General features: G+C 37.7%; 1 protein-coding gene across 1 annotated transcript in view; it reads right to left on the reverse strand.

The window, feature by feature from the left end:
- LOC124867204 (ERC protein 2-like) overlaps positions 1-14,334 on the reverse strand; it is a 263,676-nt gene that overhangs the window by 61,017 nt on the left and 188,325 nt on the right. The window contains exon 20 of the mRNA XM_047363523.1: positions 12,005-12,070. Coding sequence (XP_047219479.1) covers positions 12,044-12,070 — 27 coding nt within the window. The 3' untranslated portion in view covers positions 12,005-12,043. The remainder of the gene's footprint in view (positions 1-12,004; positions 12,071-14,334) is intronic.

Raw genomic sequence — 14,334 nt, forward strand, 5'->3', positions numbered from 1 at the left:
GAAAGATGTGCACAATCAAGAGGCATAACTGCAGATTTAAGAAATTTGTGAAGCAGATCCTATTCAAGAGTTTAAGGTCCAATCATGACACTAGGACTGACTCTGAAGTGAAAGCTTCAAGAGTCATCATATCCAGACTTTTCAGGACATGTGGTATAACTGTCATATTCCTTGTGTTAAGCCACATCGGAACCAGATTCCATGCAGAATAATTTTACCAGAGGAGAAAAAGAAGGCTGGACTGACCTTTTAGATAAAAGTAAAACTTCGCATCTCATTTGGAAATCAAAGTCCCAGAGTCTGAAGCAAGAAATGTACCTCCTTTCACTCCAATTACATATTATCAGGACAAAGAAGAGAGACACCAGACCTGACAATGTACAAAAACATCAAGCTGAAAGCAATTTAGCAGTGCCACAAGCTGATTGCCTCCATGCCACAAGGTATTGACTCAGTAGTTTATACAAAAGGAGCTCGAACTGTATATTGAGTGCATATTCTGTACAGTACGCCAACATTTATGTTTTAAAAAATCTTTTTATATGTAGTACTCAAAACTTTCTGAGAAACTGAATTTTGGGTTTTCATTAGCTATGAGCCTTAATCATAGAAATTACATAATAAAATGCCTGGAATAGATCAATGTGTGCAATGAATCTTATATAAACAATAAGTTTCATTATCGAATTAAATACATAAGATAATTTAACTTTTTTATGCATGTGTTGTTGATTCAGGATACACCTGTGCAGCAAGTTACTGAATTATCAGGATGCTATTCTTTCTGACATACATGTCAACAAATAACATTTTCCTTTTTAAAGCTTCCAAACCACCTTTGAGAGCTTTTTTGGATAGTGTTGCAAATTAACTACAGCCCACTGTAATACAAGCCCTAAAAGGTGGTCAGTTTATTAATGTCAGAGGCAGTCCAAAGGTTACTATGGTAACAAGATGGCACTCGTCTCTGCTGAATCTGCCCTCTGATGTTTTATAGTACGAGGAAACAAATACAATTCATGTAAGGTTTTCTGTTCAGTTCTACAAGGGATTCTGATAGCAGCTCAGGCTTTTCTATAATAGGTAGGGAAAATCATAAGACTCCCTCTGCTATTACCTATTCAAATACATTTGGTGTCATTTCACCACCACAGTGTTTCCTAAGGTGTCAATCTTGATCATAAATGCTTGTTTTACATTAGCTGGTCTAAGAACATGTGTGACAGCGTTTGCAGTGGTGCCCGACTTTAGGTATCAAATGGGCTGTGCGAAATGTGGTAGGGTATAATATATTTCTTTGTGAATGTTCACATAATAAAGCTTCAGTTCTCTAGTCAAAGGAAAACCCCATCACTCCAACATTCCAACCTCATTTTTTTTCTACCTGTGAATATCTACCTCGAACCAGCAGGCACGTCTCGGACTGTCAGCCTAGGGGTGGGTCTGCATGTTAAAAACACAGGTTAGGTAGCAAAAGAGGCCTTAACCGAGCCTTCGGGATGTGTGGTTGTTTTAGTGTACTTTGAAGTGAGTGCTACACAGAAAAAGGGCAAGCAGAGCACAGGAAGTCTGAAGAAAATTACGGCTTTAAAATGAAAAGACGGTGATTCGCTTTTCTCTGTCTCCAAATCCTAATGCCTCACTCTATCAGCGTGGCTTTGTGGAGATTCAGACTTTTCCTTTAGAAGGTAATCCAGTTTGAACAAGGAATCTGACCTCCAGATTGTCCCACTGAGAGTTCCCGAAGAGCAATTATTTTGATCTCCATTTCATACGCAGGCACACACATGCAGAAGTGCATGGAGACACTTAAAGTGCCTCCCCAGGTGCAGGTTTCTCCTGAGGGAAAGGCTTTTGTGTGTTGCCATCCACATAAGCTTAGAAAACACCCTTTTAATCCTGCCAGAATCTATCTATTTCTTTCTCTCTTTCTTGATCTCTCAATTACCCACACACAGAACATTCAGCTACACATCAAGCTGCATGCAGAAAATGTATTGATAAATCTGTTTCCCAATTTGACTTGAGCATTACAACATATCTTGTAGCAATGAGAATTGAAGAAATGATATAGAAAAGTGATGCAACATAAAGCAAAGAAGAAAAGAAAGGACCAGAGAGGGGAAAAATAACGACAGTCTGAGGTGTACTGATTTATGACTGTGGTCTGGCTTACACCGAGAACACCAAGAGGAAAGAGAAGTTTACACACACAGACTGAAATGCACCTGGCATGTTCAGACAGAAAGAAAAAGATGAGACAGTTCAGTAAAAGGATTCCAACTCAAAGACATACCACAACCTTTAGGGTTTTAATAATATTGTAAAACCATATTATACAATAAATTATCATGCCAGTTCAGTCAAGATAAGTCATTTTTATAATAAACAACATGAAGCTGAGACACTAATCTAGGGACCATACTTGATATTACTCTGGTAGATATGCACAAGTGACACAAAATATTCTAAAATGTTCTTACCACCCTGTAAAAAGTACAATACATACATACATTATTTAGCTAATGCATAACTTACAATCTTTTAATGTTCAGAATACTTCAATATTGGATTTACATTTAACAAATTTTGCTGAACCAAAATACATGATCATATCTTTTCTTGATTAGTTAAAAGACTGTTTTGACAGTGATAGTTAATGAAATATAAACCAAATGAACTCATGACTGAGAACCAATAGTTAATCATTCAAAGAGAAGGTTGTTTTGAACGGTTTATAATGTGACTGTGTTTGCTGTATGTATTTTTATTTTGCAGGTCTGAAATCAAATGTATTTTAACTGAAATACATCAATCAGATTTTTTGATTTTTCCATGTAAATAAAAAGTACTAATGGTATCAAATTAATATGTTCATGAGTGGAGCTATCATTTTCTCAAAATGTTAAACCTCTGAAGACTCCTAAGGTATTGTAGTAAACTTAAAAGTTTCATTAGGTATAGAATGGCTATAGAGAGACTTTTAGGAGAAGCACTTGAATTATGCAAAAATTACTAGAGAAAAGGATTTGGCTGTCTTATGTCTGCAGTGATATTTAGTAAATTAGTATATGCATTCGGTGAGGCTTGTAAGATTGTATAATGATTGAATAATATCGAATGATACATTACTCAAAATCCAAGTGACAAAAACAAAACCAAAGTTCTTCAGATCATGACAGACAAAGGTGGTCAACTTGCTCAGCACTGATGAGAAAAACAAATTACCTTGTATCCAAAAACCGCTGATTACAAAAAAGTTGAGGTAAAGTTATAGTTAATTTGTTAACATTAAAATCATAAATAATGAAAAGATTGTTTTTCCACAATCTCACCAGCAGGACACGCACATGTGTTTATCCTAAATTTGTTTAGGTTTTCAGTTGATCACTTTATCAAAAGTCATGCATCAGTTTTTGAATGAAGATAATATTACCTCAATAATTCCTCAGCAACTCACCAGTATGAGAAAAAATGCCCAAATATATATATAAATAAATCTTGGCGCACTTGACATCATAACTGGTGACTCAAGCCACCATCAGCTGTTGTGGGGCAAATTAAATTTTGCTGGTGATTTGATTAAGGGACACTATAATGCAATAATATAAATTATTTGGACACACTTCCAATTTCTACCGATATAATGCATAATTTAGGCAGTGACATTACTATAACGTGGGTGACGGAAGAGGTGGGACAAATACAATATACTGCAAATCTCTCCTGATCCTCCTTTATTTAGGTTGTGTTACTTGGGTCCTCCCACACAGGAATTTGCGGATTCCGTTTGATTAGTTGAGCAGCACGCACATGCAAACTCTCAATGGATGGATAGGCAACTGATGAGCAAGGATTTACTTGCAATCACAGAATCACAAAACCAATAAAGTACAGCTACATTTTTGTATGTTTGCCCAGCTTGTTCTATGTGTGGCCACGATGTCGCGTGTGTAATGAGGGTGTTGTGGGAGGGGAAAATGATGCTTACTCAGACAAAATGCTTTATGTTCCGTGCATGATGTGTTTCACTCTGCTTTCCCTGTCACAACTTCAAGAAAACCGGCAAAAAGAGAAAACACGCATACACTTGCATGCCTCATAAAAGGTGTCAGTTGTACCTTCCCTTTCTCATCATCTTGTCGACTTCTATACCTTTCTGTCTCACAGCGTCTCTGGATCCTGTGTATACAGCATTCTATGATAATAATGACAAACTAACTGTCATTGACCTTGAATACCTGTTAAAAACATTGTGCATGGCTTTTAAAAAGCAATATGTTTTGACCAAATTAATCATGATGCCACTATTTCTAACAGAGGCCATGACTTGGACTAAGCTTCAATATTGGATGTTTTGCAGAGCACCTAATTCCCTACACCAGAGCAAACTTGCCTTTTTGGTTGCCTCTGGTCTCCTCAGCATTTTAACATAGATGATTTACTTTGGCTGTCAATTTATAAAACCGATAAAAGCTTTTGTCAGTATGCACCGAAATAGATCTGACACGTAGTACGCTCTAGGGTCACTACTCAGGTGTTGCGGAGTTAATGACTTTTCTTCACTCATGTTCAACTGGTGGAACAACCTTTGACTTCACGGACTGATGACGCTGACAGCTGGCTGAAGGATGGCCTCGATCAGACGCCTCTTCTGACCTTTAAGTCATGGTTTACTGATTACCAAAGACACATGGCACGGGATGCCTTTACCCAACACCAGACGTACAAACAAAAACGACAAAGGAAGGGCACATATTTTGGGGTTTGGCGAAGCTCCAGCTAGTGGACTACAGCCAGAACAAGTTAAAGTTGATCAAATAATTATGGAATTATATCAAATATTTTTATTTAGAAAACTAACTACCTTTAAAAACTTACATTAAAAAAAATCTTGCCTCCAAACATTATTGTTCCTATTTGGGTTTAGCTGTTACATGTTCAGTTCCTGCCTAAAAGTCTGATGATTAATAGTACTCCTTTAAAGACAAAGATCAAAGGTCTACGTTGTCTTGCATGAAGTCTTCAATGTTTACTAAAGGTAAAATCAACAATTAAAAGTCACTGGCTTAGTTTTAAAGTAGGTAATATTTTTTAAAGCAAATAAAAAAACTTGTTCGGTAAGCTTGCAGTAATTAATGTGTGGTGTAATTGCTGTTTACGACATTCAACCTGGCAGATGAAAAAAAAAAAAGTAGCACTGCAACCTTAGATAACTTTACTTAAAATATTTTACAACCGTACTATTGATTAAGGGGCTGCACGGTGGCGCAGTTGGTAGCACTGTTGCCTTGCAGCAAGAAGGTCCTTGGTTTGATTTCCAATCGGGGGTCTTTCTGCATGGAGTTTGCATGTTCTCCCCATACATGCGTGGGTTCTCACCGGGTACTCCAGCTTCCTCCCACAGTCCAAAGACATGCCTGTTAGGTTAATTGGTCACTCTAAATTGCCCTTAGGTGTATGAATGAGTGTGTGCATGGTTGTTTGTGTGTTGCCCTGCGATGGACTGGCGACCTGTCCAGGGTGTACCCCGCCTCTCGCCCATAGATTGCTGGAGATAGGCACCAGCTCCCCTGCGACCCACTATGGATTAAGCGGTAGAAAATGACTGACTGACTGACTATTGATTAAAACTCAGATGTTGTTACTATTTGAAATTATATTGAAAAAAGGGACAGAGCTTCCAAGCTAATTTCTCTTTATCCGTTTACTGACATTTCACTGAATTATCAATATAATGCACTGAAAAACATTTAGTCAAAAATGTTTTTTTTGACAGGACAGGAGCAAAAGTAGTACTACTAATCAGTTAATATTTGTTTTAAAAAGGCTGAATTCACATTGAAGTCAAGTCAAATACTTAATAATATCACATCACCTGGAACTGATTTTGGTGTGGATTTTATTCTAGTCTAATTCTCATCTTAACTGGTATTAAATCTTACATTAAAATCTAGACTGAAAAAAAAAAAGTCTGTTTAACAGCTGTGCAAAGCCTGATTGTACTGCCACATTATAAGAATCTGACTTTCATTTAAAGGCAGAATTCCTAATAATGTAATTTTATGATGTATCTGTTGGCCAAATACAAACTGTAATCTTTTACAGTTAGATTTGCATTAGGGGTAGGATAAGAATTTGGAAAGTTGGTATTTGGTACGTGAAATTGATTTAAGGCAATGCAATGAAGGGATGGTGTCAGTTAAACTCCTGGAATATTGATCTGCTCAGTTAAGTAGTAGAAAGGGGTTGTTAATCAGTGTCCACTGTGTTGGTGTTAATGAAAATAACAGGTGCACAAAAAGGGGAAACAATGAGACATCCACAAAAAATAGTAATGGTTTTGCAGGTGGAGGCCATAGACATTTTTCCCTCCTCAATTGTTTTGACAGCTTTTCAGTATTTGACCAGGGTCAGTATCATTACTGGTATCATGAGGCAATACCTGGAGCCTACAGAGGTTCCACACAACACTGGAATTGGCAGGTTGAGCACGGGTGCCCTGTTCTTTTCAAAGATGAGAGCAGGTTCACTCTGAACTCATGTGACAAACATGAAAGGGTGTGAAGAAGTTGTAGTGAACGTTATGCTGCCTGCAACATTGTTCAGCATTGGTTTGGTGGTGGGACAGTGTTGGTCTGGGGAGGCATATCTATGGAGGGACACAGACCTATACAGTATAAATGATGGAACCCGACTGCCATTATCCATCGGGATGAAATCCTTAGACCCTCCGATGGTGTAGTGGATCCTGAATTCCTCCTGTTGCATGATAATGCCCGACCTTTACGCATGTCACCAGCATGATTTATTTTTTTTTCAAATTAAGTTGTGTGTTTTTCAGTGATACTCTATTTATTGAGCAGTGTATGACATAGATAGATAGATAGATAGATAGATAGATAGATAGATAGATAGATAGATAGATAGATAGATAGATAGATAGATAGATAGATAGATAGATAGATAGATAGATAGATAGATAGATAGATAGATAGATAGATAGATAGATAGATAGATAGATAGATAGATAGATAGATAGATAGATAGATAGATAGATAGATAGATAGATAGATAGATAGATAGATAGATAGATAGATAGATAGATAGATAGATAGATAGATAGATAGATAGATAGATAGATAGATAGATAGATAGATAGATAGATAGATCTCCATACAGCTTGTCAGCAGAATGAAGCACGACCAGAGTTTTTGAAAAAGAAACTGCTTAGTCAATTGCTTAACCTGGATGGCATTAAACGTGACCAGGACATGTCATTTAAATCCCATATTAAACAGGTTTCTAGGATTTTCTTCTTTCACTCCTGAACATTGCCAAATTTAGAAATATCCTGTCCAGGAGAGATGCAGAAAAACTAGTCCATGCATTTGTTACTTCAAGGCTGGACTATTGTAATTCGTTACTATCAGGATGTCCACAAAATGCAGTAAAAAGCCTTCAGCTGATCCAAAATGCTGCAGCAGGAGTTCTGTTGAAAACTAAAAGGAGAGATCATATTTCTCCTATTTTAGCTTCCCGTCATTGGCTCCCTGTTAAATCCAGAATAGAATTTAAAATTCTCCTCCTCACATATAAAGCCCTTAATGATAAAGCTCCATCATACATCAGAACACAGCAATGACCTTCCGTGACTTACCCTCCTTGTAGAGGGTGTCAATGATTGTCTCTCAGTCAGATTGAGAGAGGCTCAATTAAGAGGCTCAAGAAACCTTTGCTGGTGTTTGGAATTCATTCATCTTCTATACCGCTTATTCCATAGTGGGTCTCGGGGAGCTGGTGCCTATCTCCAGCAGTCTACGGGCGAAGGTACACCCTAGACAGGACACTAATCCATCGCAGGGTAACACAGAGACATACAGGACAAACAACCATGCGCACACTAATTCACACCTAACGGCAACTTAGAGAGAACGCATGCACAGGGAGAACATGGAAACTCCATACAGAAAGAACCCTGGCCGGGAGGGTTTTCATTATCTGTAAGCCATAATCATGAAAAATACAAGAAATAAAGACTTGTAATATTTCATGTATTATTATTATTTTATTCTCTATGTTTAATGAATCTATATCATGAGTTTCACTTTCTAAAATAAGTGACAAAATTATTCACCTTTTTAAATATTCATATTTAGTATTCAAATTTTTTGAGATGTAGATATATGTGTATTCTGGTTGGGTATTTTTGTTTGGTTGTTTTTCTTTTACTCTTTCTTTAACATGTGACTTCTGCATTCTGCATTTTTGTATCTGCTCTTTCTTTTCTATCACCAGCCGGTCACAGCAGATGGCTGCTCATACTCAGTCATGTTCTGCTGGAGATCTCTCCCTTTCCACTGCCGCCACATGCTTACTCTGGAGGAGGGATTGCTGCAAAGTCAGTGACCTAAGCTGGGTTTTGTTAGTTGTACAACGTTTAGTCTAATGGCCTTGTATCAGCCAACCTAATCATGTTCTTTTAGGGGAATTTTTCCTATGGTATTCAGAACATTGTGCTCAGGTCAAGAACTAAATGCCACTCTAAGTATTTTATTCCTTCTGCCATTAGGCTGTTGAAATTTGACAAGGCCTAAATGTTTTTATTATGGTAGTTATATTTTGTTGTATTTGTACTGTGTTTTTGTTTAATTAATTAATGATTTTGGTTAATGGAAGCTTGTTGAGGTGAATGCATGGACTGGTTGGCTACAAATGAACTGGGGCAGATAAAGTCTGACTAAATGGGAGTGAATTGGAAAGTGTGTATAGCCATGTAGTGTTTGTAAATGAGAACTGGTTCTAAAACATCTAAAACATCTTAACTGCTGAAGTAAAAGTAAAATAAAAATAAGTGTGCAATATAATCATAATCTATCTTATTAGACTTATTTGAATATATTTCTGTATATAAAATGGATCTTTCCTTGTAAAGTGCCTTGAGATGACATTTGTTGTGAATTGTTGCTAATAAATAAAATGAATTACAGAATTTACAGCATGGATATTCTTTACCATTCATGTTTTCTGTTTAATTTCTGAAGAGGATCTTAACATCCTGCACTTGTTGACATGTGTCTCCAGTTGGGGTTCCGACGTCAACTTTAGGAGCTACTATTGTCCATTAGTGAAGGAAACAAATCTAAAATGATAAGATATTGAAATTTTGGTGCTGTATATGGTATTTTATAGTGGACTGTTTATTGACAAGAGCAGGTTACTCATTCAAATACAAAGAAAAAACCCTCATTCAGTTTTTTGGCAAACATCGCTTGGCTAAATTAAAACAATTTTTTTTCTTGTTTTAATCTGAGTAAGAACTTACCCTCTCCTGCTTGTACATGCATGTCCACATGTAAACTCTTGTATTCACCAAAATATTGCTGTCCCAGCTTCTTGTGCATAGTACAAATAAATGTATGCTGGAATAAAAGCACAAAGCTTCCACAAATGCTATTCAGACAACTTTACTTTTTTGGTCTCACACCCTCATTACTATTTTCCTCAACCCCCCACTCTTCTACTGTACTGTGTCTCTAAAAGGACATTCTTATTTCTTTAGAGAGGGGGAGGCTAGCAGGTAAACAACACGAGTGTATTAGAACAGGACATAAATAACCAAAATAAGCCAATAAGAGTTACGTATCCAATACAACCAATACAAACTGAAACTTACTCCTTAAAGGTTTATAAGAAAATCACATTACTGCCTTGCAGTGGGACTCATGGTTGTCATTTAGAAACAGAAGTCAAATCTATCAGAGACGTAGATTCTCAGCTATTTGTCTATCTGTGCTGTCATCTCTGTTTGCTCATATTAGGGAGGGCTCACTCAGGGACAGGATATAGGAATTAGGTACGGCCTTATTGCACTGTAGCTACATAATTCTGAATGGCTCCCATCTGTTCTGCCATAAAGGATAGCTCTACACTCTAGCGGCACTCGTGTTGCATGCTGCCAGAATAACAGAATCGGATAGATGAGCAGCACTGATATTGCTAGCCACAATACCGCTCTCTACTAAAAAGCTAATGTGCTGGGCTTATTCTATTAGAAAGGGATAAGAGGTTCTAATATAAACACACATACCCAACTGACTAACTGCATACCCCAAGTTGATATATCTGATAGAAGGTACTGAACTGGTAGGCTAGTTAGAGGTCCAGGCATACCTTAAGGGATATAAGTTAGAGCTAAGAAAGGTGGAAAGAAAAGGAGTGATGGAAAAATGTGAAGAGATGGAAAGTGAGGGAGAGAGGGAGCAGTGTGGTCTGTTTCATTACAGTGAATCTTGACACTGCTGCATTCTCAACACACATGGACTGGATTATATGCAATGTAGCCTGCTCCAACCCAGTATAGCTCACCAACACTTTTTTAAACACAGGCCCACTTACAATGCATGGGCAAACATCACAGCTGACTAGAAAACTGTAATGGAGGAAGATAAACTATTTGCCTGCACACACATTATATAACTCTTAATCCTAAGAGTGAAATTATTGGGAGAAGTGCAACATGCTTCTGATGGTCCACCTGTGGATTACTGGATGAGTATAAAGAGATCAACTGGAAACTATGACCGTACCACACTGCCTGGTTTTCTCTCTGGTTCCCACAAGTGCCCCTTCCCTTTTTGGCCCCTTTCCATCCTGCGTCTCTTGCCCACACATATACATTTATATAGCCATATTTAAATGTCTCCAAGTAGTTTTTTTTATGTCTCATTGACTTAAACATATATACATTAGCTTTAAGGAAACCCTTAGCCCCCAGCACATTTTTTGCATGCCCCCATTTAAAGTCATCCTGAGCCAATAGGGGGCTTCGATATAAAACCCGAAAACCGGAATTATAATTTATGACTCAGCATTCTTCATTTTATGCATTCTTAGCTTGCAGCCTTAAGTAGAAAAAAAATCCTCATAACATTTCTGTGTTGTACCGCAATTAACTACCCCACACACTGGCACACAAAGGGGTGGCGTAGTGCGTTAAAATTTTATTAAGACTGAAAAGGCTAAGTGCAGAAAGACAGACTGGCCCATCTCTGGTTTTTCTCATCGTGTCATTTTTATCACCTATGGGCTTTGGTGTGCTCGCTTTAGGCAGTAGGGGTGTGTATAGGTCTAACCACACAGTTACCTATATGGCCACAGAGTGCATGCACCACATGGCTGTGCAACCAGCATATGAGCACTTCACAAAAAGAACCTATAAACCTCAAAATAAACCAATGCTTTTTAGTCGACTGAAATTCACAAGCAGTGGAAACGGAGTTGGGTTCTGTTACACTTTGCTCTGTCAGGCTCAGGTATACGTCAAATAGGGTGGTTCTATCAGTGTTTCCTGTTAATGGCAACTCAAGCCATTTGGAAAAGGTTGTTGTGCAAACCCCCCTAATGGTTTGCACCATTAGGGGTTAAACTGCCAGGATGAGATGACACACTGTATTACTGAGTTCACAAGAACAAGATGTAATAAAAGTTTAGCATCATCTTAGGGAAAACTAAGATTCCCCATTGCTTTTTTTAGCAATAGAATAACATTTACATAAATTGCACCTTATATAATCTGTAATTACTGTAGAATAATTTCAGTCCAGGTTTGACTAATTCACATGTTGAAGTTTCTATCATACCCAATGTTGCTGGCCAGTCTTACAGCCATTTGTTTGTAGTCCACCCTGCCAATGCAACAGGGCAGCAATTTAAGAACTACTATTTTTACCACTTCAATATAGAATAACATTCTCAAAGATAAGTTACAGGGTCTTAAGCCTAAAACACTCACCTTCATATCCAGGATTCATGATAACAGCTTAAACCTAAGTCGCATGCTGACAGCAACAGGACAGTCAGACTCCTCTTTGACGAGAAATATTATGGCATTTGAATTTCTTGTTACACCCTTATAAAGCTTTGGTGAACTGTCTGGAAATTATATAATGCTCCAGGGCAGTAACAATTAAATCTACAATTAGTAGAAGATGTAAAAACTTACAGCCGCCAAAGAGATGCAGGTTCCCAAGGATAGCCCTCATCAAGCCCATATTCCCTCTTCATCATCCTGTTAGCAAACAGAAAACACAATATTCTATATAGTAGTTATGGCATGTTATTGCTTTATACATACTGTTCATATTTATATTTAATTATCGTATGTTTTCAGTTTAAAATAACAGTTGAACTCTGAGATTAAGCCAATGATCTTTAATTATAAGACTAATGATCGTGCTCTCTTCCCAAGAAGTTTTTATATCACAGAATTATTTCTTTGGAACAATTGTTTAAAACCAATTATACGTAAGAGTTTTTTTTTCCTTTAACTGTCCAGACAAAAGCTCTACAAACAAGAAGGCTAAATCACTTAGACAGTAACTTTATCATGATTAGCATGAACTGGCAGCTCGCCACAATCAAACCCTTACATGCTTAATGCTAAAGTGATTCTAGGCAAAGCAGAGTCTGTGCTAATATGACACCGGAGCAAAAAACAAGCTGGGTCTTGGCTGCAGTTTTTGGTGGCTTTGCTGAACTGAACAGTTCTGACAAGGTTAGTAAACTTAATGAGCTACAATGAAGCAGCTAGGCTACAGATGTAATGGCTTTCCGCTGCAACATGCTAGAAGCTAAATGCCAAAATGAAATGAATGGCTTTGACAAGCCTGGTAAACAGAGCTGAACCCTTAACTACTGATTCTGCAAAGTTATACTCATACAGTATAAGAAAACACACAACGCACAACGAAAGGTCCCAATGCCATCCTACTTTTCTTAAACCTAAAACAGATACAATGCTAAGAGTCAGAAAGAAATGACAGCCCAAAAGAAAAGTTTGTTTAATTCAGTCTCTGACAAACTCTTTATAGCTGTTTTTTATTTTCTTTCTATACTGTTGCCAAGTATCTGGCGGTAGTGTTGGCATGGCTAAATGAGAACAGCATGAGCACAACATGCCCATCAAACTGCACACACCACACTGAGAATCAGACCCAGAACGCATTCCATGAGAGTAAAAAACACTTCCTGTGCCTGTCTCTTCAAATTAGACCACCTGTCCTCTGACTAGGTCCATTACAGATTAGGTAAATAACAGAACAGTTAGAAGATTGGTATATACTCAAAAAAATGTGGCCATGTGCTGTGTGCAACATGTGGTTCAGTTCCTTTAGGTGTTTTAAATGTGCTGGGGTAGTGTCTTTGCTGGCTACCATGCAAATGGAGAAGAAACCAGCTAGTGTGGTTACTGTTATGTTATTCATAGCACTAGCTGCATCCTGGAAATCGATTGTGGTCTGTAGGGTGAGTATAGAGACCATCTTTGTCATTATAATCATTATCATCATCAATCATTCTTCGAGTGATGTTTCTGGACCAGCAAGGCAGTATTACTGGCATGGTCTCAATTGTACACTAGGTTTGAAAGGTGAAAGAAAGATCAAAAGAAGTGTCAACAGGATAAAAATAAGGTGGGTGGGGAAGAATTTATACCATGCACCAGGAAGTTACTATATATATATTTAAAATTACATTTACATGCAGTGTATTAAAAGACACACAATTACTTTTTCTAAGTAACTAACCATAACCATAACTAACCTTAACTAACCATTTTGAAGCCAGTTAGGATTACCAAAATGATGTCTATTTGCTAAATGCCAGAATAATAAGAGCAAGAATTGTTTGGGTCAATTTTTTAATATACTTCCACAAGCCTCTTATGATAGCTAGCTGGGATTTAGGCCCATTTATTCTTACAGAACTGTGGTAACCAATTTAGGTTTGTAGGCCCTCTTGTTTGCCCACACATTTTCAGCTCTGCCTCCATTTTTTTTAGGTTTATGATCCAGGCTCTTTTGTTGCGAGGGCAATCCTGAGTACTATGCTCGTAGTACTTGGTGTAAAGATTTTTCCTTGCTGCTTTCCTGGCCATCCTGTCACAGTACTACTATAATACGATTGTAATAGTGATGTGATGTTCTACACTAGGATGTTTACTTACATTCTTCAAATCTAAAATTTATGTAAATAGACACATAGACACAACTCTATGAGCATCTGCTTGCACTTTTTACCCCTTATCCAACTCCCTCCTCACCTCCAAACACAATGCCAGGACTTCACCATGACAATGTGACAAATATAAATTACATTTAAACTGCAACCTGAAAACCCCTCAAACTTCATTGGTCTCAGCAACCAATCTATTTGCAATCTGGAGATATGCGCACTTCTTTCTAGCTGTAAGGCTTAAGGCTCAGTTATAGTCCTGCTTTGGGGTGTCGTGCAGGACTCCACTAATGGAGCGCGAGCCTGAACAAGCACTGTAGG

This window comes from Girardinichthys multiradiatus, chromosome 1, assembly GCF_021462225.1.
Source record: "Girardinichthys multiradiatus isolate DD_20200921_A chromosome 1, DD_fGirMul_XY1, whole genome shotgun sequence".
Lineage (NCBI taxonomy): Eukaryota > Metazoa > Chordata > Actinopteri > Cyprinodontiformes > Goodeidae > Girardinichthys > Girardinichthys multiradiatus.